The 22,595-nt window shown below is 36.1% G+C and overlaps 1 protein-coding gene across 3 annotated transcripts in view; it reads left to right on the forward strand.

Annotated features, from left to right (window-relative positions):
* LOC105061150 (vacuolar protein-sorting-associated protein 33 homolog) overlaps nt 1–21,235 on the forward strand; it is a 62,386-nt gene extending 41,151 nt beyond the window's left edge. Inside the window, exons 16-22 of one of the 3 annotated variants that reach the window (XM_073245584.1) lie at nt 2,185–2,266; nt 2,446–2,516; nt 3,028–3,108; nt 8,340–8,397; nt 8,501–8,562; nt 19,311–19,404; nt 20,791–21,235. In XM_073245584.1, coding sequence (XP_073101685.1) covers nt 2,185–2,266; nt 2,446–2,516; nt 3,028–3,108; nt 8,340–8,397; nt 8,501–8,562; nt 19,311–19,404; nt 20,791–20,877 — 535 coding nt within the window. In that variant the 3' untranslated portion in view covers nt 20,878–21,235. Of the gene's footprint in view, nt 1–2,184; nt 2,267–2,445; nt 2,517–3,027; nt 3,109–3,377; nt 3,485–8,339; nt 8,398–8,500; nt 8,563–19,310; nt 19,405–20,790 lie in introns of those variants that run through there. The other 2 variants (XM_073245585.1, XM_073245586.1) reach the window with 2 other exon arrangements.
* Nucleotides 21,236–22,595: the final 1,360 nt, after the last annotated feature.

The raw sequence follows: 22,595 nt of genomic DNA on the forward strand, positions 1-22,595 counted from the left end.
AGGAAATCATGACAATCCCTTGATAAAACATAAAATGCAAATTAGTATACATAGGAGACAAATGAGCAGTTCCCTAGCTATCAAAATAAGGTCTAGCCATAGGTAGCGAGGTATTTTGCTTCACTTTTTAAAAAAGGTAGCTTCTAGTGCTTTGCCAGTGGGCAATTCATTTAGACAAGTTAGACAAGAAGACCTGTCACTTGTACGCTCAAATTGAATAATGGTTGAAGATAAAAGAGATTTGGCCTAACTCATTGTCTAGAAATAAATGGTGACCAAGTTGTGGCACTAATTATGGGAAGAAGTGAAAAGATGAAGGTAGAAGATGGACACTTAGATGACTTAAATAATCACCTGGAGCTCCAAACCTTTTCTACGGTAGGTTTAGTCCTTAAGCATGTAAAAGGTTTCTTAACTTGGTACAAGGAAGAGAATTTAAAGGTGAAACTGAAAGCTTTCATAAAAGCATCCACATGAAAGCATCTTGTACTTAAACCTGCATATTCTTCCTGTTGTGTGAAATCCACTTTGGAATCTTGCTTCTGCTTGTGACTAGGTTCTTATGCTTCTGCCACAACTCAAAATAAATAATTTGATTGAGAACACAATTTTATCAATATCAGTATTAGTCAAACAAGACGTGCTGTTTCTATTTTATCTTTTTTTTTTTTTTTAAAAATTCCATATAATATGTTTCTTGCAAGAAACTAGATATGTTTCTTAGATGATTATGTGCCATAATTCTTGTAAGACCTAGGTTTCTTGCTCCTGCACCAACACTGGCTATTATTTCAGGTTGCTGAGTTTTTGCAGTTATTTCCCATGCATGAGATATTGACAACAGTGGATCACTCTACCTAGAAACCTTGTAGTATGGACTAAGCCATGGAGCAGAAGTTAAGAAGGACTTCAGAAAAGCGTGTTCACAATTTTATTTTTTCCTTTCAATTTGACATCAACCCTCCAAGTGGTTATAGCAACAATCCCACAATCCTACATAAGGGGGTGGTGTACCCCAAAGGAATGAGAAAGAAAACAACGAGGCTTATCAGATGTTTATTTATATGAATTGAAGGAATGCGACTGAAAAACAAAATCGCTTGCAATATTCCTAATATACAAAATCACCATTATAATTACTAGTCTCTCTTTCGAACCCTACATTACTAGTTAGTAGTACTCCAAAGTCCAAACTTTTGGTATTTGAGATCAGGTCTTTCTTTTTCAAAAATAATGTTATCATAAAATCAACTTTTCCATATCCTTTTCTGCTATTGCCATCCACATAATCTTAGGCATACCTTAATTACTGGCCCCTTTCAGCTTTATTCATGTCCCATTGCCCACTGATATCTCATGAGGTTTGTTTGCATCTTGGGAAACCATCTCAATTTGCATAATATGTCGAAAACAATATATAAGGATATGCTTCTGGAATTGTTAAGATATGGTCATGATTCCTAAATTATCCTCTGGAAGGGTGAAGCATAGTTAGCGGTGAAAGACCAGAATTGATTACACATGCATTATCGTGACAAGTTTTGCTGCGAAGAATAAGAATTGCAAAAATTATTTAGCCACATATTTGACAAGTAACAAGGCAAAGAACATTGGTGAATGAATAGTCAAATGATGGTACAAGGATTCACAAGTTTTTAGGCAAAATTATTTGGTTGATTTATGTCATAGTTTCTCTTTCTCTCTCTCTGTGCTCTTTCAGAATGCTGTATGATATGCCAAGTACAGTCTTGGTAGAATAGAAACTCTAAATGATAGAAATATACCCATTTTAGTCCCTGAATTGACTCTGATGCCAATTCGACACTTCCAGTATATCTTTCCTCCCACAAGTTTAGGTAAAATGCTGGTGGGATGATTGCTAACAAATTGTAATGCACCAGAATTTTCTCAATATAGCAACAATGCTGCATTCATAACTAAAATTCTTAGTGAATGACCAAAAAGTTAATGTAAAAATTAAGGGCTGTAACTAGCCTTCTGCTATTTACTAAGCAATGCTCATAACTGTTAAGAATTACAAAACTACATCCCTCAGAAATCATATTAGGTTTGTGGTTTTTATTTTCTTTTTAGCTTTCTTTTTTTTTTTTTCATTTTCTTTCCTAGTGAATCGATATATTTTGTTATTCACATATGTATAATCTTCTTCTTATCTTAATTCAGGAGGGAGATACTCCACAGCTATGGGTTTGAGCACATGTCTACATTGTATAATCTGGAAAAAGCCGGACTCTTTAAGAAACAGGTAGGTATGATTTATATGATAAGCAGAGAAATTTGCGTAAGTCTCAGGTAGTTTATACTCTATATGAGATTAAATGTTTTGCAACTCCTTATCTTATATATACAATATTTTAGCTTGGTGTTATGCCAATTTCTTTTCCTCTCAATGTCGGCAGAATTGATGTTGAACCTTGCTTGCAGGAAACGAAGACCAACTGGCCTACCATTACAAGAGCTCTGCAACTTATAGTTGATGATACAGACACAACCAAGTACATATATTTGACCTTTTTCTTGGGATCATTAGTTATTACTATACCAAGTTAGCATCTCCTGTATCTTCATGCATAACCAATCTTCTTCTGGTAGTCTTCTTGTTGTATTTAGTAGTCTGTCTGTTTTAGTAGTACTCCCTGGTTGTTTCAGCCTTCAAAATGTGGATTAATAAAGAATAGCTTTTAAGGGAGTCACAGTATGAGATAGTGCCCATAGATACTGAACCATCTCAAGTCTGATCTGCTTCAGTCTTCCTTAATCCAGCACGATCCAAGTGGTTCGATCGGTTGCAGCTCCCTCTTACTGGCTCCTAGCCAGTATCCTCAATTTTTGAATCTTTAGTGTAGTACTCGTGTCCATTTAAAGGGTGTTTTAACTGTTTCATTAAACCATAATACAAAAATATGAATGCTTTATCTGATGATTTTTGATGCTTGAATTGTCATTTTTTACTGTAAATATCAATATTTACATTCTAAATATTTGAACTTCTTGACTGTATTTCAGTCCCAATGATGTCTCGTACATCTTTTCTGGATATGCGCCTCTTAGCATTCGTCTTGTTCAACATGCGATCAGATCTGGATGGTAAATTTGTTTCCCATCATATTGTTCTATTTATTAGTTGTTATAACAAGCATTGCTGCTCAAGTTTCTTCATGTGTCTTGTTTGACATCTCTTGCATGTACTTAATAAACTTCTTTCTAGTCAATTCTAGTAATATGTTCTTTTGTAACCAACAAACATCTGATTTCAATTGTTTGCACATAAATTTTTGATATTACTAATTTGTTTCATCGACAATGTCCGTTCATATTATTCATTGTACTTTGATGGCCATTTTTTGTTATCGTAGGTAAAAGGTTCAGATTAAAAGTGAAAGGAGAGTTAAGTGAAAGATGAAAAAACTAGAAAGGGCTGGACAGGCTTACTATTATATATACACCCAAGCTCTACCCCAAGGTAACTAATCATTACATGAAGGAAGGAGGATGGACCTGCTTCCCAACTCACTGTTGTAGATTGATATGTAGCACAAGTTCAGTAGATGGCACAGAAAGCTTAATTCATTATTAGGATTGTGCCAGCATGTCTATCATTGGACAAGACATTGCTGATTGAATTGATTATAATCTTTTAGATATTAAACTAGGTTTAACTAAAGTATTAATTAAGTAAATGAGTTAACTCATTAATTAGTGAAGTGTTCTCAAATAGTGTCTTGTAGTGTTCGATGTATAATTTAGTGTCTTGTATATCATATTGCATTTATGTAAGAGGCGTGTGATGAGTCAATATGTATCTATATAAGTCTATGTAATTTGTCATTCTGTATGAGTGCAGGAAATCACGACTGAGATAATATTAGTGTTATCATTCTATCCTCTCCTACTCTCTAAATGTTTATTTCTTAATAGAATATATTGGAGCCCATTTTGCTTCCGCTACCCCCAACATAGTGGTGTTAGAGGTAACAAAGTGGTATTAGAGCCCCAAAGATCTTGTATGGTAGACAACCAAGGAGTTATTTGAGAGTAAGGAGGCTCCAAATGTCAGGATCATGGTAATGTAGAAGCCAAGAGCAGCTTCAAGGAGAAGAACAATTAATTATCCCTGAGGTGGGAGGTGAATTTCGAAAAGGAAAAGGAGAGAAAAGGGGCGAGAGAGAGAGGGAGAGGAAAGATATGCTTTTCTCATAAGAAGAGTTGGTGTTTTTCTAATTACAATATCTGGAGCATTTGAACATGCACCTGGTTGTAAGTTTGCGAGCTATGGGATGTCATTAGAGAAGCCCGAAGGTTGCATATCAAAGAAATTCAAAATGGAGGAGAAAGCTTTGAAGATTTTGTAAAAGGCAGCGCATCAAAAGTTATGGGAGCATGTCAAAGAGATGAGTTTTTGAAAGAAAATTTTGAAAATGAAATATAAGAACAAAAAATTGAGAATAAAAATTTGAAAATGATGTGAAAGAAGAAAAGAGAGTGAAGTTGTGGAAGAAATTGAAAAAGTAGAAAAGAAAACTGAAAATTTAGAAATTTGAATAATCAAAGAAGAGAAAGTTGAGAACATAAAAGAAAGTGAAAATGCAAATAGTATAGAAATCAAGTAGGTAAAATTTGAACTCAAAAGTGATAAATTTGGTGAAATGATTAGAAGTGAAAAGGAAAACATGTAGCCAAAAAAAGCAAAAATTTATGTAATCTCACATGAAGGCAAATATTTGAAAACAAGGAAAATCCTATGTTGTACGTTGGAGTGTAGAGTTTATTCTATGATGCAGGTGGGTCAATATGGAAGCCTTCTTTGGTCAAGGGGAGCATGCACTATAAGATAAATAAGTGTGGTCTGGTGAAGAACTGAAGATACTATGTAAAAAAAAGTGATGCTACTACACAAGCAACAGAGGAACTATCACAAGCCCCTTACATCAATAGAAATGGCCTCAGATCTCATTCCATTCGAAAGCAATGGATCTACAACAATTAAAAAGCAGCATATTTCCAATCAATGCTGATATTTTAAAGAAGCCATAATGCTCTTGGTAGAAGAAAATTTGATTTTTTTTTTTTTTTGTGGGGTGGGGGGGGGGGAGGGTGGGTGCAGGTGGGGAGGAGGGGAGGGGAGGTGTTGGATATCAAACTAGATTTACTTAAACCAAATTTAAAGTATTAAGTAATTACATGAGTTGATCATTAATTAGTGTTTCCTAATAATGTCTCTTAGTGTTCCATGTAATTATTTAATTAGTGTCTTTTGAGACATATAATGCATTTATATAATGGGTATGTGAATAGTCAACATGTATCAATGCAAATCATGTTGTAGGTGGTTAAGAAATTATGTGAGAAAATATAGTGTCCTACTCATGGTATTCCGTATCGGCTGGTACATCCCGTACTGCACCATACCGGTGCGAAACCAGCGTAGTTCAGATCGATTTTTCGGTAAATGGCTTGAACCGGATTGTACCGATCGGTTTGGTACGGTACGGGTCCGAACTGCACGGTACAGTGCGGTATGGCACCGGTACAGTTCGGATTTCTCTTTTTTTTTTGGCCGTTAGGTGGATTATTTTTGATTTTTTTATTGTCGGAATGGGCCGGTATCATACCATGCCGTACCGTACCGGCCGGCAACTGGCACAGGTTGCGGTATCGGTAATTAAAACCTTGGTCCTACTCTTCGATTTTCTATTACTCTACCAAGTTTTGCATTTTCAGCACCACACCCTGCTCTGGTACCACATTAGTATTGTGTCGGTATGTTTGGTACGGGTGATTTGAGTCTCAATTTGGTACTAGTACGGTATGATACATCTAGTATAAGGTGGTATGCACCAATACGAAGAACCATGTCTCTACCTTCATATCTTAATAGAGTATATTAGAGCCCATTTTGCTTCTGCTGCCACAAACATACAATTTTAACAGTTACCCTCAACCTAAGAAGAGATATTAAGACAGACATCATGGGTATCTACCCTAGAAAAGTTGCACCTTGTCGATGGTCTATAACTATTTTAGGATTATCTAGCTCTTAATTGCAAGTATTTGAGAGGAAAAAAATCAAGATACCTGCAAATTGCTGATATACATATGTGAAATCATATATGCTAAGTTACAGTATTAGAATTCATGATTTACAAACACAACATAGGGTCCATTTATTGGTATAATATTTTTTTTGAGAACTAGGATAAGAGGAATGCTAGCCGAATTCAAGTGAGGGTGGGACTTGAACGTCCTTGCTATTATCACTGAGTGACTTGACTAACTAAGCCTATCCGTGCCCTCATTAATTGGTAAGAGTATCTAATAATTTAGGACAATTTGATGTTGCAATGTGATCAATAATGTGGGTAGATTGAGTTGGGTGGAGTTTGCATGCAAGGATTCAGATCTCAGCAGGACGTTTTGTGGGACATCGGGACGGGGTACCATCATATATTTTCGGATAGGATGTCCTGTTAGAGTCCTAGTGTCTCGATCGTGATGCCTTGGGACATCCTCTATCCTAAGTGTCGGGACGGGGCGGGATGGCGGTGCGTCCCATTCTATGGAAAAACCGGGATAGCCTTGTTTTATGGGATTTAAAACTTTGTTTGGATGATACATTCTCTTCCTAGTGAAAGCTTGCATCTGAAAGTTTTGCACTACCCGCTGATTTTATTATCTGGTCAAATCAGCTTCAGACCCTTCTGGAATGTTATATCAATTTTAAACTTGGGGTACTGGGGACCTAACCTACTAAATTTTGGGTTTCAATTGGCTAAAGGTCTGATCCAAGTTCTCATCCTGATATAAAAATAAATAAAAATAAGGAGTTTATAGTTATGTGCTTTAGACCTATTTCTAAATTCAAAGGTGAGAACGTTTAAATATTTGCTCCATAATTTCATGTTCTTTCTCGAGAGAAAAAGCAAATTTCAGAATGAGTATTGGTACCAAATAATCTACTTGACCATGCATCCTTATGATTAAAAGTGGGTGTGTAGCTGCCTCACCATTGCCTATTTATGTTGGTTAAAAAAATCAATGATGATGATATAAAATATATTAGTGAACCTATCTTTGTTTTCTTTTTCGTAAACATTCCACAACTAGTAATAGCAAAAAAGTGTCTACTTCCAAAATTTCATACAGTTTCACCTGGCAAAGCTGCTAGCACCACTGTTGCTGCAGTTGCCACTATTGTCACTGGCACCTTTACCACCATTGCATCTTTGCTGCCACCACCATCTTTGCCACCACCACAATGGCCAGACCACCACAGCACCAGCATGAACGCTACTAGCACAACAAACACCACCAGCACTAACATCAGATTGTTAATCCATTTTTTTATTTCTGAACATAAGAAACAGTTGCAACCAAAAAAGCATATTTTCTGATTTTTCAAAAACTAGAAATGAAAGAAAAACAAATGACTCATTAGCTTCACTACTATTTTTTTTTAAAGAAAAGAATCCTCTCACTGCAAACAAAATTAAGTTTTCTCTGCTGTTATGTTATAGGCATATGGATCGATCCAATATCAAAATGTCTGTGCAGTTTCATGTAGTGTTCCTGGCTGTTCAGTGTTGATGATTACTTTCATATTTTCATGAATTGTTTTGCGTCATATTATTTAATATTTGATGGACTTCATAGTAAATAGCTATTTTATGCATATTAACAAAATGACACAGAGCTTAATCTTGTCTGTGAGAATAGGCAGCTCCAAAATGTAGATATGCCATTTTGTGGCAGAAGCATCTCTCTCTCTCTCTCTCTCTCTCTCTCTCTCTCTCTAAAAACTGGCACATTTGCCATGTAATGCAGCACTCTTGTTTGTCAAATACAAGGCAGTGTTTTTGAAAGAGTTAAAAAGTTAAAATATTTGGTTACAACATACATATGGATGATGGCTTTGGTATTCAACTTCCTAACACGACCAACAATTTGACTATACCACTATTTATATGCTCCAAATGGAAAGTGTGCTTGTGCTTTCTTCTAAGTGCTTACAAAATGTACAAGTGCACGTAAGCAGACAATCGAACAAAGGTTCCAGCAAGTATCTAGTAATCCTTATCCAAATCTAATCAAATTGGAGTTGTAAAAGGTAGCTGCTAGCGAGCTTGGGATTAAAGGTTGCAACATGCATATCATAAGCCTTATGGGCCTTCCAATGGAAAGAAATCCCTAAATCTGAATAACTTTTGTTGAAGATTTTTCTTCTTCCCCTTTTTGAGAAGTAGATTAAAATGATAACTTGATTTTACTTAGATAATTATCAAGAATGGTTGATTTCTCTTGCTAACTAAGTTAACTTGCAGGCGTTCAATTGAAGAAATAATGAAGCTGTTGCCTGGTCCTCATTTGGATTTGAAGAGAGTGAGTTGTATATTCCATATTGACATTCATTTTTCTGGAAACTAGATGAAGTTTGTATATTACTGTCATATATTGAACCCCTTTTCTGCATCATCCTTGATAGGGTGCTTCTACAAGCAGCTCTTCATTTGACACAGTCCTAGGCACGCAGTCTAACCATGACAGGTGATCATAGTTTCCTCCCATGTCTTAGTGTAGTAATATTTTGCATATACTTGCTAAGTTGAGACCCTTTCGCAACCCCACCCTCATGTTTCCAAGGACACTACCAAATATGTTCTTGTTCAGCAATAAAATTTGAAACTTATATATATGTATATGTATATGCATATGCATATGTATATGTGTGTGTGTATATATGCATACATAAAAGAAAGTTTGCACACTTTACTTTCATTTTTGCGCTGACTTGATGCTTACGATAAAGACCACCAAAATACATGAATTTTAATTTCTAAACATCTTTTATAGTGTAGACCGTCTTCAATGGCTTGGATTACAATTTGGATAGTATATTTATGTTGATTCATAATATGTTTTTTCAAAAATTTAATGTAAAGTTTGTAGTGCAGCGCGCACGTGCGCGCACGCATATATGATAGAAGCACACTAATATGTGGAAAATTTAGAAAATAATAGGACATAGATATGGAAGGGATGTAACATTGAAGTATTTCTTTACACATATGCTACATCATATAAGACAAATCAGGGATTGACATCTTGATGATCGATACCATGTCAATGGCCGACCGAAATGGTTCGCCAGATGGCAAACCGATGCTTGGTACATGGGGCATATAGAGCGTCAATACTTTGAAACTGACTCATGCGGATATTGTACCAGCATGGTACTAGTTAAGGTTTTAAAATCCTATGGGACAAAGGTGCCCTGGTTTCTCTATGAAACGAGATGCCCTGCTGTTCTGTCCCACCCCGACAGCAATCCCAGTCATGCATCTTGATGGGTATCCTCCATCTTTCTCCCTTTCTTTTCTTTCTTTCTTTTTTTCTTTTTTTTCCTTCTTTTCTTTCTTTTCCTCTACCTTTCTTTCCTTTCCTCTTTCTTTTTCTCCTCCATTTCTTTTTTTTTTGTTTCCATTTTTCAGCTTCTTTCATTTCATTTGTTCTTTTCTTCATCTTTCCTTCCTTTTCTTCTTTCCTCGTTCTTCTTCTCTCGTGTGGATGGGTTTTGAAGTCCCAAGCTTGTCCCGATCCCGTTTTCTTATAGGAACAGATGGGACGATTGGGATGTCTCCCGTCACGCTGGGATGTAAAATCTTTGTACCAGTATAAGTATTGAGACCAGCATTGGGAACCATGTCTGAAATACAATATGATCCTCAATGAAAGAGCAATTTGCCTCGATATGCCTAAATTACAAATGAGGCAAAAAAATAGTATTGGTCTTTTTCACATTGGCTCATGGTTGGTACAATGTGTATTGGCTATAAGGGCTGGAGTACATGGGATTTCCACCATTGCTACAAATTTTGATTTTATTTTGTTTATCAAAAGTTTTATTGTTGAAATTTAGGAGAATTAGTAATCAGATAATCCTCCAATTATTTTTTTTTTGTCAAGAAAGATGACATCATTAACACCAAATGGTGCATAATACATATTTAATATATTAAGGATGACATGCAAGGTTCATACATCCATAAATCATAACAAGTCATCATAAATAACTATGTCATCAACTTCAATCAAAATCCGTTCACATGCATTGGCCACAATGTGCACAAATTTTGAAAACAATTAGATGTCATGCTTATCACAAAATGATCAAATATTCATCAAGAAAAAACTCTCCAGTGCTCATCCCCCCAACCCCAAAACAAATAATAGGAAAGAAAAACTCCTCCCATTGTAAGTACCAAAACTGTTGTTTTTGTTATTATTTTATTAATTGGTGGCACACCAAAATAGTAACAAATATGTTTCTCCATTTTTTATAGGTGCTGAAACAATTTTTCTTGTTATAAGTTTTTAATTTTTAACCCACCAAAAACATAGCTGGTATGTATTTGGCACATACCCACATGGTTTTGAGAAATTTATCAAAATGTACAGTTGAGTGGTTAATTATGTTAAGATGCTTAAATTGGATGGAAGGTTTATCATTGATAAAGAGAGGCTTGGAAGTTTCTATATCATGTCTAATACCACAAGGCAAGTTGATTCATTAATAAAAGAGGCTTTCTCTAGGCGAAAAATGAATTCATTTCAAGTGCACGTTATTAATTTGAGAAATCTAGACTATTTGTGTGCTTTCTATGTTGCTTTGGACAAATGTTCAGTGGCATCGGCACTTTGCTTTCTAGAGCTCGTTATGTTTATTCAGATGATGAGAATTAACAGGTCACTTATTCTTTGAGCTTCATTGGATAAAATTCTTACAAAAATTATCTATTGGCATATTTTGGGGTTCCAAGAATGAAATCCCAGTTATTCCCTCAAAAAGAAAATAAAAACAAGTATAAAATCTCAGTGAAAATAAATTTAAAGATTGAGCAAGATGTGTATTTTGTTTGTGGTCTGAACTAGTTAACAAAGTAATGCCAAGACATGTTAAAAAGAATTTTAGGAGCAAGAATATCATGTGATGCTATCCTATCACATCAAGAAAGTGAGGACATTACATTTTTTTTGAATTCTAATACTTCTGGCGTGTGAGACAAAATGATGGCACTGTGAAATAAGGGTAGATTTTGTGTGAAGGACTCTTATGGCCAAAGACAATCAAATGACAAGAAATACCATACCACAAAAATAAAAAAGTGTAAAGTTCTCGTACGCATAAAAGATAATTGCAGTTTTCATGCCTTGAGAAGAACTTATTTGAATACCATTCTTTGTTTGTTGTAGTTGATCAATGCTAACAATAAGGCTAGGCTATACTTAAGCAGGCCATATGATTAAACATAACATAACTTATGTAATGTTTTTCTGGGAATAGAAGAGGCATAAGGCTTGGAATAAGCCTTATGCAAGCCAAACAATTTTTGAGAAACAGGCATGCAAGGAATGATTATTCCTGTTAAACTTGATTATGCCAGGCATAACTGTTCCAACTTCCAAGGGTGTCATTTGCTTTTCCCTGCATATAGCCCTTTTTCATGCTTGCCTTCTTCTTCTTCTTTAAATGTAGAAAAACAACCTCAGCCTAAAATTATTCCAGAAAGTTTAGCCAAACAAGGATAGGAATAACAAAAGGAATATTGGTTCTTATTCCACTTTTCTTATTCCTGAACCAAACACAGCCTAATACAGCATGTGGTTGGGGAATAAAGCAGGCTTAGCGTTGTTCTAAGCCTTATGCTTGTTAAACAACCTTTAGAAAGCAGGCATAAGCATGGATTATTAATATAGGTCTAACTTATTTATGGTAGACATAATTATTCCCTGGAGGAGTTGTCATAAAGCTATAATTTATACCTATCTTTTATTTTATTCTATTTTTGATGGGCAAAAAACACCCTTATCCGAACAATATTCCAAAAGTTGTAGCCAAACAAATATCAAAGTAAGTCATTGTGTAAATAAAGGATTCAGATCCCAGCGAGATGTCCCGTGGGATACTGGAATAGGCTATTATCCCATGTGTCAGAATATGGCCATCCCGCTAGCATCTCGGTGTCCCGATTGGGATGTCTTAGGACAATCCATCCCAAGTATTGGGATGGGGCGGGACGGCGGCGCATCCTGTTCTATGGGAAAATCAAGACCGCCTCATCTCATGGGATTTAAAACCTTGGTGTAAATATTCTCATAGGAATAGCTTTTGCTTTTCCTATTTTTCTAATTCCCTGACCAATCTGAGCTTGAGTCTCTTGCAACTATTAACCTTAGAGATCCTTTAGTTACAGAACTCGACTCAATTTACAAAATAGAGGCTAAGATGCAAAGCAACGGAATACTAAACCACTATGTTTCCAGTGCCGCCACGAGGGTTACTGGTAGGAAAGGCAACTCCAAAGATGTAATTGACTCTCTATGGAAGGTTCACATAGCTATCAACATCGAGATTTTCAAAAAGAGGCCACACTTCGTAAATGTTTGAGGTACTACATAATGCCTAAGCAAAGGTGGCTTCTGAGGCAGTGCCCTAGTTTGCTCATATTCAGAAGATATGCCAAAAAAAAAGAAATCATAATTAGATAAAAATTGAAAAGCTAACAATAACTTATCAAAAAAACTAAGAAGAATTTTAGAGTAGGTGGAGGAGGATGCTGATGGCTTGGGCTTAGTGGCCTACTTAGTTGCCCACCGTGTGGACCAGTTACATGTAGGGTTGGCCTAGACCCTATGCTATGTTGTATTGGCCGACTAGAAGGTTGCAAAGTACATAGGTGGTTGTATACCACTTCTTGAAACATTGATCACCATGGTTAAAAGAAAAATTATAGTTTTAAGTGGAAACAAATGACTCATGGACTTTAATTATAAATTTGCACCCATGAAATGCTGTACTGTGCCGAACCGGTTGGTACACCCCGTATCGAGTCGGATCGACGGAGAACCGGCATGGTTCGGCCAGTTCAAATGGTATACCGGCGGAGGAGAGAGGGAAAGAGAGAAAAAGTGAGAAAGAGAGAGAGAGGAGGAGAGGGAGGGAGGTGGGAGCCGCTGGAAGCCGGCGGTGGCCCGCTGTGGCCACCGGAGGGCCGCGAAAGCATCTGTGGCTCGTCAGTTCGCCCGATAGGGCTTTGAAACGAGCAAAAAAGAGAAAGAGAGAGGGGAGGAGATCATCGAAGATGGGAGCGGGCGGCGTCGCGGTCGCGGAACAGGGGCTGTCGCCCCTGTTCACGCTAAAACAAAGATCAACAATGAAACTGGCAAACTATTTACCGGCTTCACTGTTTAAAAGATTTTTTTAAAAAATTAAAATCAATGAGCCGGTAAACTATTTGCCGGCTTCATTTAAGTTTAGGTTTTTTAAAAAAAAATTGTGAAACAGGGGCGTTGCCCCTGTTTCATGCCTACGACGCCGCGCGCGTGGATTGCGCTATCCGGCGGCCACAGCGGCCAACCGGAGGCCGTTCGACAGCCCCCCCTCCTTCCCCTCCCTCTTTTTCTTTCTTCCTCCCTCTCTCTTTATTTCTCTTTCTTTCACTCTTTTCTTCTTCTGGATCCGGTGCCTTCGTCGGTTTGCTGCCGGTTCGGTACGGTACGGTACGGAACGATATCGGACCATATCGCTGGCGGGCCAAAACGGCCGTCGGTACCGAGACGGCGAACCTTGTTTGCGCCTATACAAAAGTTCTATTGAAAATATCAGGCAGAGGATCAATGGGATAATTGAACATGTAATACCAGAATAGGAATTTCTAACAAGAAATAAGATACAGCAAATGAATTCAGACATGTGCTTTTTAGGAAGTAGCTCAAATATCTAACAAGTTTGCCTTTTCTTTTTGTTCATGCACATTTTCATGGTTTACATTTGTCCACATTGCTAACTTGGATGAGATTGATGTGTACCCTCACTGGTAGCTTGAACATGTTCCTCAAATATCCTTGAGTCCTTATATATCTTCTTGCAAATGAGATTCAAATACGTCAACTAGTTAAAGGTCCACAAAATCTCACAAATGCAGTATCATTTTTTTTTCAAGTTCAATAGAAATTTACATATTGAGCACCACAGGGAACAAATATTCCTATTCAAAAGGGGATATATAGAAGATTCCAATACAGAGAGAATTCCATGTTGAAACAAAGGTATCAGCTAAAATTCATGAATTTAAAATGTCATATGATTTCAGATTTTCAAATTAGACACAAGCATAATTTGAAATGCGAGAGATCCAATTCTAAGTGAGGATCTTGCAACTAATAAGAAGCTCCCAATTATAGTACAGCTGTAAATCTGAAGAAACCAATTATGGCGTCAAACTGTAGATTTAAATATTGGCCATAAGGTTCAGAATTTCAAAACAACATTTAAACTCGAAATTGAATACAACATTCAAAACCACACGGTATCTCATAATTTCTGGATGCACATTAGAATTACTTATATGAGACAAACAAGGGCAATATGTTAAATGAACTTTATCTTCCAAAGCCATGCAACTGTTTGCTTGCTTATGGCTTACCGTTATTAGCTATTGTTTTGTAAGCATTGTAAGTCCGTTAAATGGCTTTACCATGGTAGGTTGGTTAGGTAGGTAGATTTTAACTCTACTGACCTAGTGGATGGTTATTTTAACTGGCCCATGGAAACAAATTTTATTTACATAAACATTTTTTTAAGTAAATGTCCTCTTATATTTACTTGAGATGTTACATTATATAAAGAAATTTCAAATATTGAATTCAATCAAATAATCAAATATTCAAATTTTATTTAAATAAAATGCCAGGTTTCCAGCTCAAGCAAAAAATCATTGTTTGCGCTTGGCTCAATATATTGACTTTAAATGCCTTTATAAATTTTTTGTACTTAAAATTAAAAAGAAGAAAACAAAATCCTGGTAAGAGAAGCGTTATATATTAGTTTTCCAAATTATTTTCATCTTGTATGATACTCAGCATGTTGCAATTCAACACAAGGATCGAGGAGATTTGTGTTTATATTTTACTCTTTTTTTCCCCAGTTTGTGTGTAAACAAGGGGCATGGATGCAGATTGAGGGTTTTGATGGTTGCCACAACTCACAAGACTTAGGGAGGATTGAGGGAGAAAGAAAATCTGATTTTTGCTAACATGGTTTTGATTGGTCCATCATGTTGAAGTTGGAACTCTGATAATTTGATTCAAAAGAAACTTCCATAATTTGGGATAGTTTCCATCTTCAACTAAGTCTAGAAGCCTTGTTAGTGGAATATCATATTTGAAGTTTTTTTTCATATATGTAATTTTTGGAGTTAATAAAGGGCACTATTTTTGCTCCAAAAAAAAAGAATGCCATACATACCGGAATTACTATGGTTGGTGAAACAGGGCATAGATAATTTGCAGCTCCACATATTGAATCTATATATATGTGTATATATATATGGTTGGTGAAACAGGGCATAGATAATTTGCAGCTCCACATATTGAATACACACATACACACACACACACACACACACACACACACATGCATACATATATATACACACACACACACACATGCATACATATGTATATATATAGACACATGCATACATATGTATGTATATATATATATATATACACATGCATACATACATATATATATATATATATACATGCATACATATGTATGTATGTATGTCTCTTTTGCTGCTTTAGTTTGATAATATGCAAAGAAAAAGAAATATGAGGTTGTATGTATGTATGTATGTATGTCTCTTTTGCTGCTTTCGTTTGATAATATGCAAAGAAAAAGAAATATGAGGTTGATTTTTCAAACAGAATTATGCGAGTGTGATGATGCTGAGACTTTCACCTCAGCAGTATGTATGTATGTATGTATGTATGTATGTCTCTTTTGCTGCTTTAGTTTGATAATATGCAAAGAAAAAGAAATATGAGGTTGATTTTTCAAACAGAATTATGCGAGTGCGATGATGCTGAGACTTTCACCTCAGCAGTATGGTATGATCATAGATTGCTGAAATCTTACGTCGATGGTCTAATGCACAGACTCTGGTTTCTTGTTGATAAAGGGTGTAGGAGGTTGTGGTTGTCTTAGCATTCAACGTGATATTTTAAGTATAATTTAGTGTGACATGGTTGTGTTGTATTGGGTGAAGTGGTGAACCTTTTTGGTACAAATATCATGAGATGAACATTGTAAAAATGATAAGTGTTAAAATGGAAATTGATAGAATACAGTAGGATATGATTCTAAAATTGCGATACACTTGCAAGTGGCATTAATGGTAAAAACAGTGGTGTGGAATTGTTTTTGATAATCAGACCATGCATAGAGTCCATTCCATGCCTCTCCATCTCAGTGGTGTGGATATGCATGGAATTATGAAAAGGGTTGGATTTCATTGTTTGCTGGATGGATAAGAAGATAGGATCTTGTGGTGCAAAAGAAGGTTTGAGGATATTCACAAATTGGAGGTCTCAGGCATATTCTTAGTTGATTTGATCTATTAAAAAATCCAAAAGTCCATGGTATTGTTGCATATTCATCCTTCTCTGATTAGAAGACTGCATTTTGGGTTCCTTGATGGAAAATCATGTTATGTAGATTTTGAGAATTGATACTTGTTCTTGGGTGGCTCATATCCATCACGGGGTGCACAATTTATTATGCAAATGGTTTTCAACCTAAAATGTAGTTCTTGGGCCATTTTAGATGAAGGGTACTAGAATGTTGATAAGTTATCTATGGTCATTGTAGGCGGTATTCTTATTGCAAATCTTACAGATTCCAATAACTAGTACCATCTCAATCAATCATTTGCAGTGTTACCTAGACAGTTGGTGTGGGTGCCAAGTGGCGAAGACATGGCAGCCTCCAAAAATCCAGACATGGGAACACGACATATTATTAATATGTGATGATTTATGTACATAGATTATCTGTGTCTTTTATGCTTTTCCAAGAAAGAGAAATTGGAAAGGAGAGTTTTGTATGTTGCCTAACAAACAAATTAATAGAATAGTATTGAGTGTACAAGTTGTTTTAAGTTATCTGGCTCATGATTTCTGAGGTTGTGTTAACATACTTAAATTGATAATTAACCATGATAACTTTATATTAAAATATAATGATGCCTAATTTGTTCATGTGATTTTTGATAACTGTATATCAAAATGTACTGGCATTCTGCTTAGAGAGATCTACATAATTTTGATAACTTTTTATTAAAATATAGGAATAATGCGCTTGAAGAGTCCACATAGTCTTAGTAACTTCATATTGAAAACATATGGACACTTCGATTAGAGTGTCCATATATAACCTTGGTAATTATATGGACACTTTGCTTGAAGTGTCCAGCACTTGAAATTAAGTGTCCTACGTGAAACTGCCCAAAAAAGTGCCAAACAATGGACTCTTTTTTTTTTTTTTTGATGTCAGCAAGACACTCCTAATGGAGAGTCCCTGCTGTGCCATGTTGTTCTGTCATGTCATTGTGTGCCATGTCCATTTCTAGAAACCTGAAAAATGGAGTGTTCAGGTAACATCAGTTAATTTAAGTGGAAGATGCAATGAGACAGGTTCCCATGATTTTCACAAAGCATCTGAAAATGGGACTCAAGTTCCTAGTAGGTTGTGGCCACTGGACTGGTTATTAATGATCCTCCTTAAGTGCTTCCCGTGAGATTTTGCATGACAGAATACCTATCAGGGACCGCTTTTGAGGAAAGAGCTAATTGTGATGCTAGGAATCCTGGATGTGACTGTCAATTGAACTCTTATCACATGTTGTTGGATTGTGTGAAGTATCCTCGACTCCTTGCAATGCTTGATTGTGATTTTCATGGCAACCATAATGGTAATTGGATTCTGTGGATTTAGGGCCATGGAATGGAAAAGTCAATGAAAGCTCTTAGAGGCATGCGCCATCAGGCTTCAGGGCATGGCCGAACTGGAAGAATAGGAACCTAGGGCATTTGATAATCCAGAAGAAAGCGCGGCTGCGTGCTGGGGAAAGTTCTGGAACTCACTGGGGATTTCTTCAAACATTTTTGCAGTATAAGACAGATCTAAGTGCTGATGGCACAAGGAATGCCACTACATGTGATGAGCTGTATCGAGCACAAAAGGAAGAAAAAGAAAAGGAAGATAAAGGGTTTAAGACTTAACACCCCCCAACAAAAAGGAAAAGAAAAGAAAATAGGGAGACTTAGTAAGTTCCATGGTGATCTAGTGCCGGGTGCTAAAATTGGCTCAGATTATGATCTACAAAAAGTCAAGAACAGACATGACTATTATATTAGTTTAATGATACATTTTTTGTCAGATACCCTCATAGGAGGAATCCATCAACATTAACTTCATTGGGTCTTGAGTCTTGACATTGAAAGCATGGATGTAGTTATTGGGTATATTATAACTGACCATGGAATTACCTCGTAACTGAAGGTTAAAATAGTTTTCTATGATACTGATATGCATGTGATCTATCAGAAAAACAAAAAAAAAAAAGAATGAAGAAAAGAAAAAAAGACATGTATCTGGTGCAAACAGGATGCAGAGCTACAGTAAGACTGAGATGCAAAAGTCATGCCTTCATGTAACCTACTGAATCGAATTATAACTCGTGACTATTTTCGAGGTCAAACTGTCCTTTATGATTTGCAATTTATATGGTAGTATGAACTTGCGAGTTCATATTCTCCAGACACAGATAACATCATGGCATAATTATATTTGTCCATGGATTATTAAACTCATAATCATTGTTAGACTTATTAAAGTGTTCCAAATTAGTAAACTTGTTATCCTATTTTTCATATATCTTTCTGGAACACTGTATCTACCTCCATGCAAGTACAAGTATTCTTTACTGTAAAGAATCATACCATTTCCTGCAATATTGTTTCGAATAATGGCATTACTTACCATGAAAGAATAGCAATTGTGATAATAGATGCTCTAATGATGGATGTAGTTTTTCTAGGAACAATTTTTCCCCTTGATCTGAACTTTTGGCTTGCTTTATGATATGGAATTGTCATGAGTTAGTGCTACATTGTATTCTTGTTGTACTTGCATTGTTTAAAATACATTTTGCAATTAATTCTACTGAGTACTGATTGCACCATATTGACAATTTCAACCACAAACTATCATCTAAATAGTATTAGTTAGAATAACAGATATAAACAAAATGATTTTTTAATAATGCCATGAATTTAGATAGACGATGCCTTTATGCCTGATTCTGAAAGGTCTTGGTCCGAAACTTGCTTCAGCTGTGAAGAATTTCATATATCCTTTTTATAAATAATATTTGTTGTGCAATTTCCAGGCTTGTGGATGGACGTCGTTCCCTAGCATTAGTGGTCTTCATTGGAGGGGTAACTTTTGCAGAGATTGCTGCTCTTCGTTTTCTTAGTTCACAGGTATGTACTATCATCCGGGGCACAATCTCTTCTGGCTCTGTTTGAATGTCGAGTAACCTTGAGCTGCAAGATAATGGAGTTTTCACGGTAGTCAAGAAAGAGAAACTGCATTATTTCCTCTCGTGAAAAAAAAAAAAATTTCCATGATAAGATGCATGAGGTTCAAGTAATTAAAACAGCTAAAGGAGATATTTTATTTTATTTTATTTTCCGTTTATCAGGTACTTGCTGATTGGTATGACTGTAGATTCCTTTAGCTATTCTCCCAGAGCCAGAGCCTTCATTCTTATATTCTTATTTATCAACCACCCATGTTTGGATGATCAGATTTTTGGCCTAAAAATATTAATTCTTGGAGATTCTTATCCAAGTATACAAAGGGCTAATTGGTAGAGTTTTTTTGATGTGGCTTATCTAACTGAAAGAGATTCTGTTATGGCTTACCAAATAGTAACCTACTAATTACTGATGAACCTCGTTTTTTTAAATGAGCTTTTCTGATATTTGCTATCAAATCATATGAATTTATTCAATGCAACATAAGTTGAGCTGCATTTCTATTGCGACCCTGTGAAGTATATTGGTGCATATGTAGGCATATATTGAAGTTTTTGTATTATGCTAAAAAGTTGAAAATTGTTGTATTCTATTGTTGAAGGAGAAACACTACCCTTAACAAAGATTCTCAAATCACTCATTATAATCAAATTTAGGAAACTGAAATTTATTGTTTGACTTCCATGTCTTTCTTACATTTTCCTACAAGATCCAAAATAGCTGCTTTACCATGATGTCTCTTTATCTGAAAATGCTTGGTACCACACATTTCATAATTTAATGCTTCTCTTAGTTACAAGAAGCAGTTGCCCATACACAGGTGTGGGAAGTGGGTCTTTATTTAGAGAAAAAAAAAAAAAGAAGAAAAGAAAACAGTGGGGGAGCAGGTGCAAGAATGAGTCTCCAAAGAGATTCTAAAGTGGGTGCACCAAGCTGAGCAGAAGATTCTTGTTACTGAGGTGCTCATCACAAAAAATAAAAGAATTGTTCCTCAGTCTAGCTGTTATAGAATCATTTAGCAGCAAGTAAATCATCAACATTTTTTATAGTTGTACCGTAGACGAGAGGGGCAGCCGGTAGCTTGACATAACTGTAGCCCATATTGACGTGTCAATTCTAATCTGTTCAAATAAACCAACTGGGTGACAGATTGAACATCTTTTTGGTCCTTAACAGAGGAGTTGCTTTCCTTCTTTTTCATGCATCTACGAGAGAGAGAGAGAGAGAGAGAGAGATCACTTTCTACTTGTGTTGCAGAGAGAGTGATCACTTTCTACTTGTGTTGCAGAGAGAGAGAGCACTCATATTTCTTTCTACTTTGTGTTGCAGGAAGGAATGGGCTATGACTTTATTGTTGGCACTACAAAGATGGTGAATGGTAACACAATTCTTGAAACTCTCATGAACAACACTTGAGTTGAAAACAACGGAAAGAAAGTTGCATCTCAATCCAGCTTGGCTCTGTGAAGTCGTTCTACGTATCTGCATTGCTGGGAGTTAAAGTTTTGATTGCAAGTTCACCACAGGAAAAGCACGTCATATTTCTAATCTTAGGACAGAACCAAACCCTGAATTGACTGCTTGGTCCGGTTTACCATGTCTTTTTTTTTTTTTTTTTTGCCTCCAGTCAGCTCCAATCAGCTCCAATTTGGCTTTGTAAGGTATTTGACACTGGAAAAACAACGCTCAGTTTTCTGCACTTGTTATAATTGCATATCTGAAAGTACATTATTTTAGATTACCAAATTATTGGAATCTCATTTGAAAGCTAAAAGCAGTATGCATAGATAATTTATTCTGGATTGTGTCACTTAAAGGCTAACAAAAAAAGTGAGGAGATTTTTTGTATGTCCCTATTCATGGATATTTTGCTGTTCTTATCATGCTGATGACAGATCACGTAAAATAACCCTTTTTTTTGTATTTTAAATTTAGGCAGTTGGCAGTGGAGCTTGTCGGTGTTTTGGACAGAAATAACCGCTTTTAAGGCGTGGTTTGGAAAATGGTTAGAAAGACCGGGGACGGTCGTAGATGTTCTGCGTGCTCAATTGTGCATGTTATGATGCACTGCACAATTATATATTTAGGGCAGCAAATGGAGCTGATTTTTTTGAGATTGACTTGAACATCAATGTAACAACATGAACCTAATTCATTTAAATTTAAAGGTTTGGTTCGGTGTAATTGTAGTTGGGCCTAATTGTGGAGACCCAAATATATTTTAGGGTCCCGTTTGAATCATTGATTCGTTCCTGGCCCAATGTTGGCCGTAGTTTACCAGGCAGGTTTTCCTTTGAACTCGACCTAGACGTAGACAACCTTTAATCAGCTTGCCTCATGAGTCGTATCAAGCTAAAAAGGTTATGATGAAGAGAAGGAGAGTTGCTTATAATGCATATATACTATTCTTTTTCCTACGAACAGCAGAGTCATCGTATAAGAAATTTTATTGATGTCTATAAGATTCTTTTCACCTTGAATATTTCCCTAGCCAAATACAAAACACAAGGGCCAGGCATGGATTTAGATTAGTTACGTCCTTTGAATCTTAAACAGTAGTGAAGCTGCGGGTGTCTTTATCAAGGGAATCGAACATCTTGTTGCCGACTGAAGCTACTGGAGCGACACTCATTCTCTGCAACAAATTACTAACCCGAGGAAGACGAGGATCGAGGAAGATGCCTCCTCTGGAGCTAACAAGGAGGGTTATCGCGCGCGATGGTGGTAGAGGGCCAACCTCACCAGCCCCTGTGGAAGACACACAAGATCTCGGAGGAGGAAGCTGCCTCTCTCCAACGCCCCTTTACATAGATCTTTGACATCCTGGAAGAGGAATTGGAGGAAGCATGGAAGGAGTGGTAGGCTAAGGTTCTATTTGGCTAAATTTTTGGAGTGTCAAAAAATATTTTTTGATTTTTTAAAAATATTTTTAGATGATACAGTGATGTTTGACAAAGTTATTTTAATTTTACCAGAAAGTTAAAAGATTTATTTGGAAGAAATTATATTTTAAAATTTTCTTTAAAGTATTTTTTAGTTGGAAAGTTGTTTTGATTTAAATAAAATTTTTTAATGATCAAAAGGCCCACTAACAAATCTAATAATTACATCTTATATTATATCATATTACATTA

The sequence above is a fragment of the Elaeis guineensis genome, chromosome 11 (assembly GCF_000442705.2).
Source record: "Elaeis guineensis isolate ETL-2024a chromosome 11, EG11, whole genome shotgun sequence".
Taxonomy (NCBI): Eukaryota; Viridiplantae; Streptophyta; class Magnoliopsida; order Arecales; family Arecaceae; genus Elaeis; species Elaeis guineensis.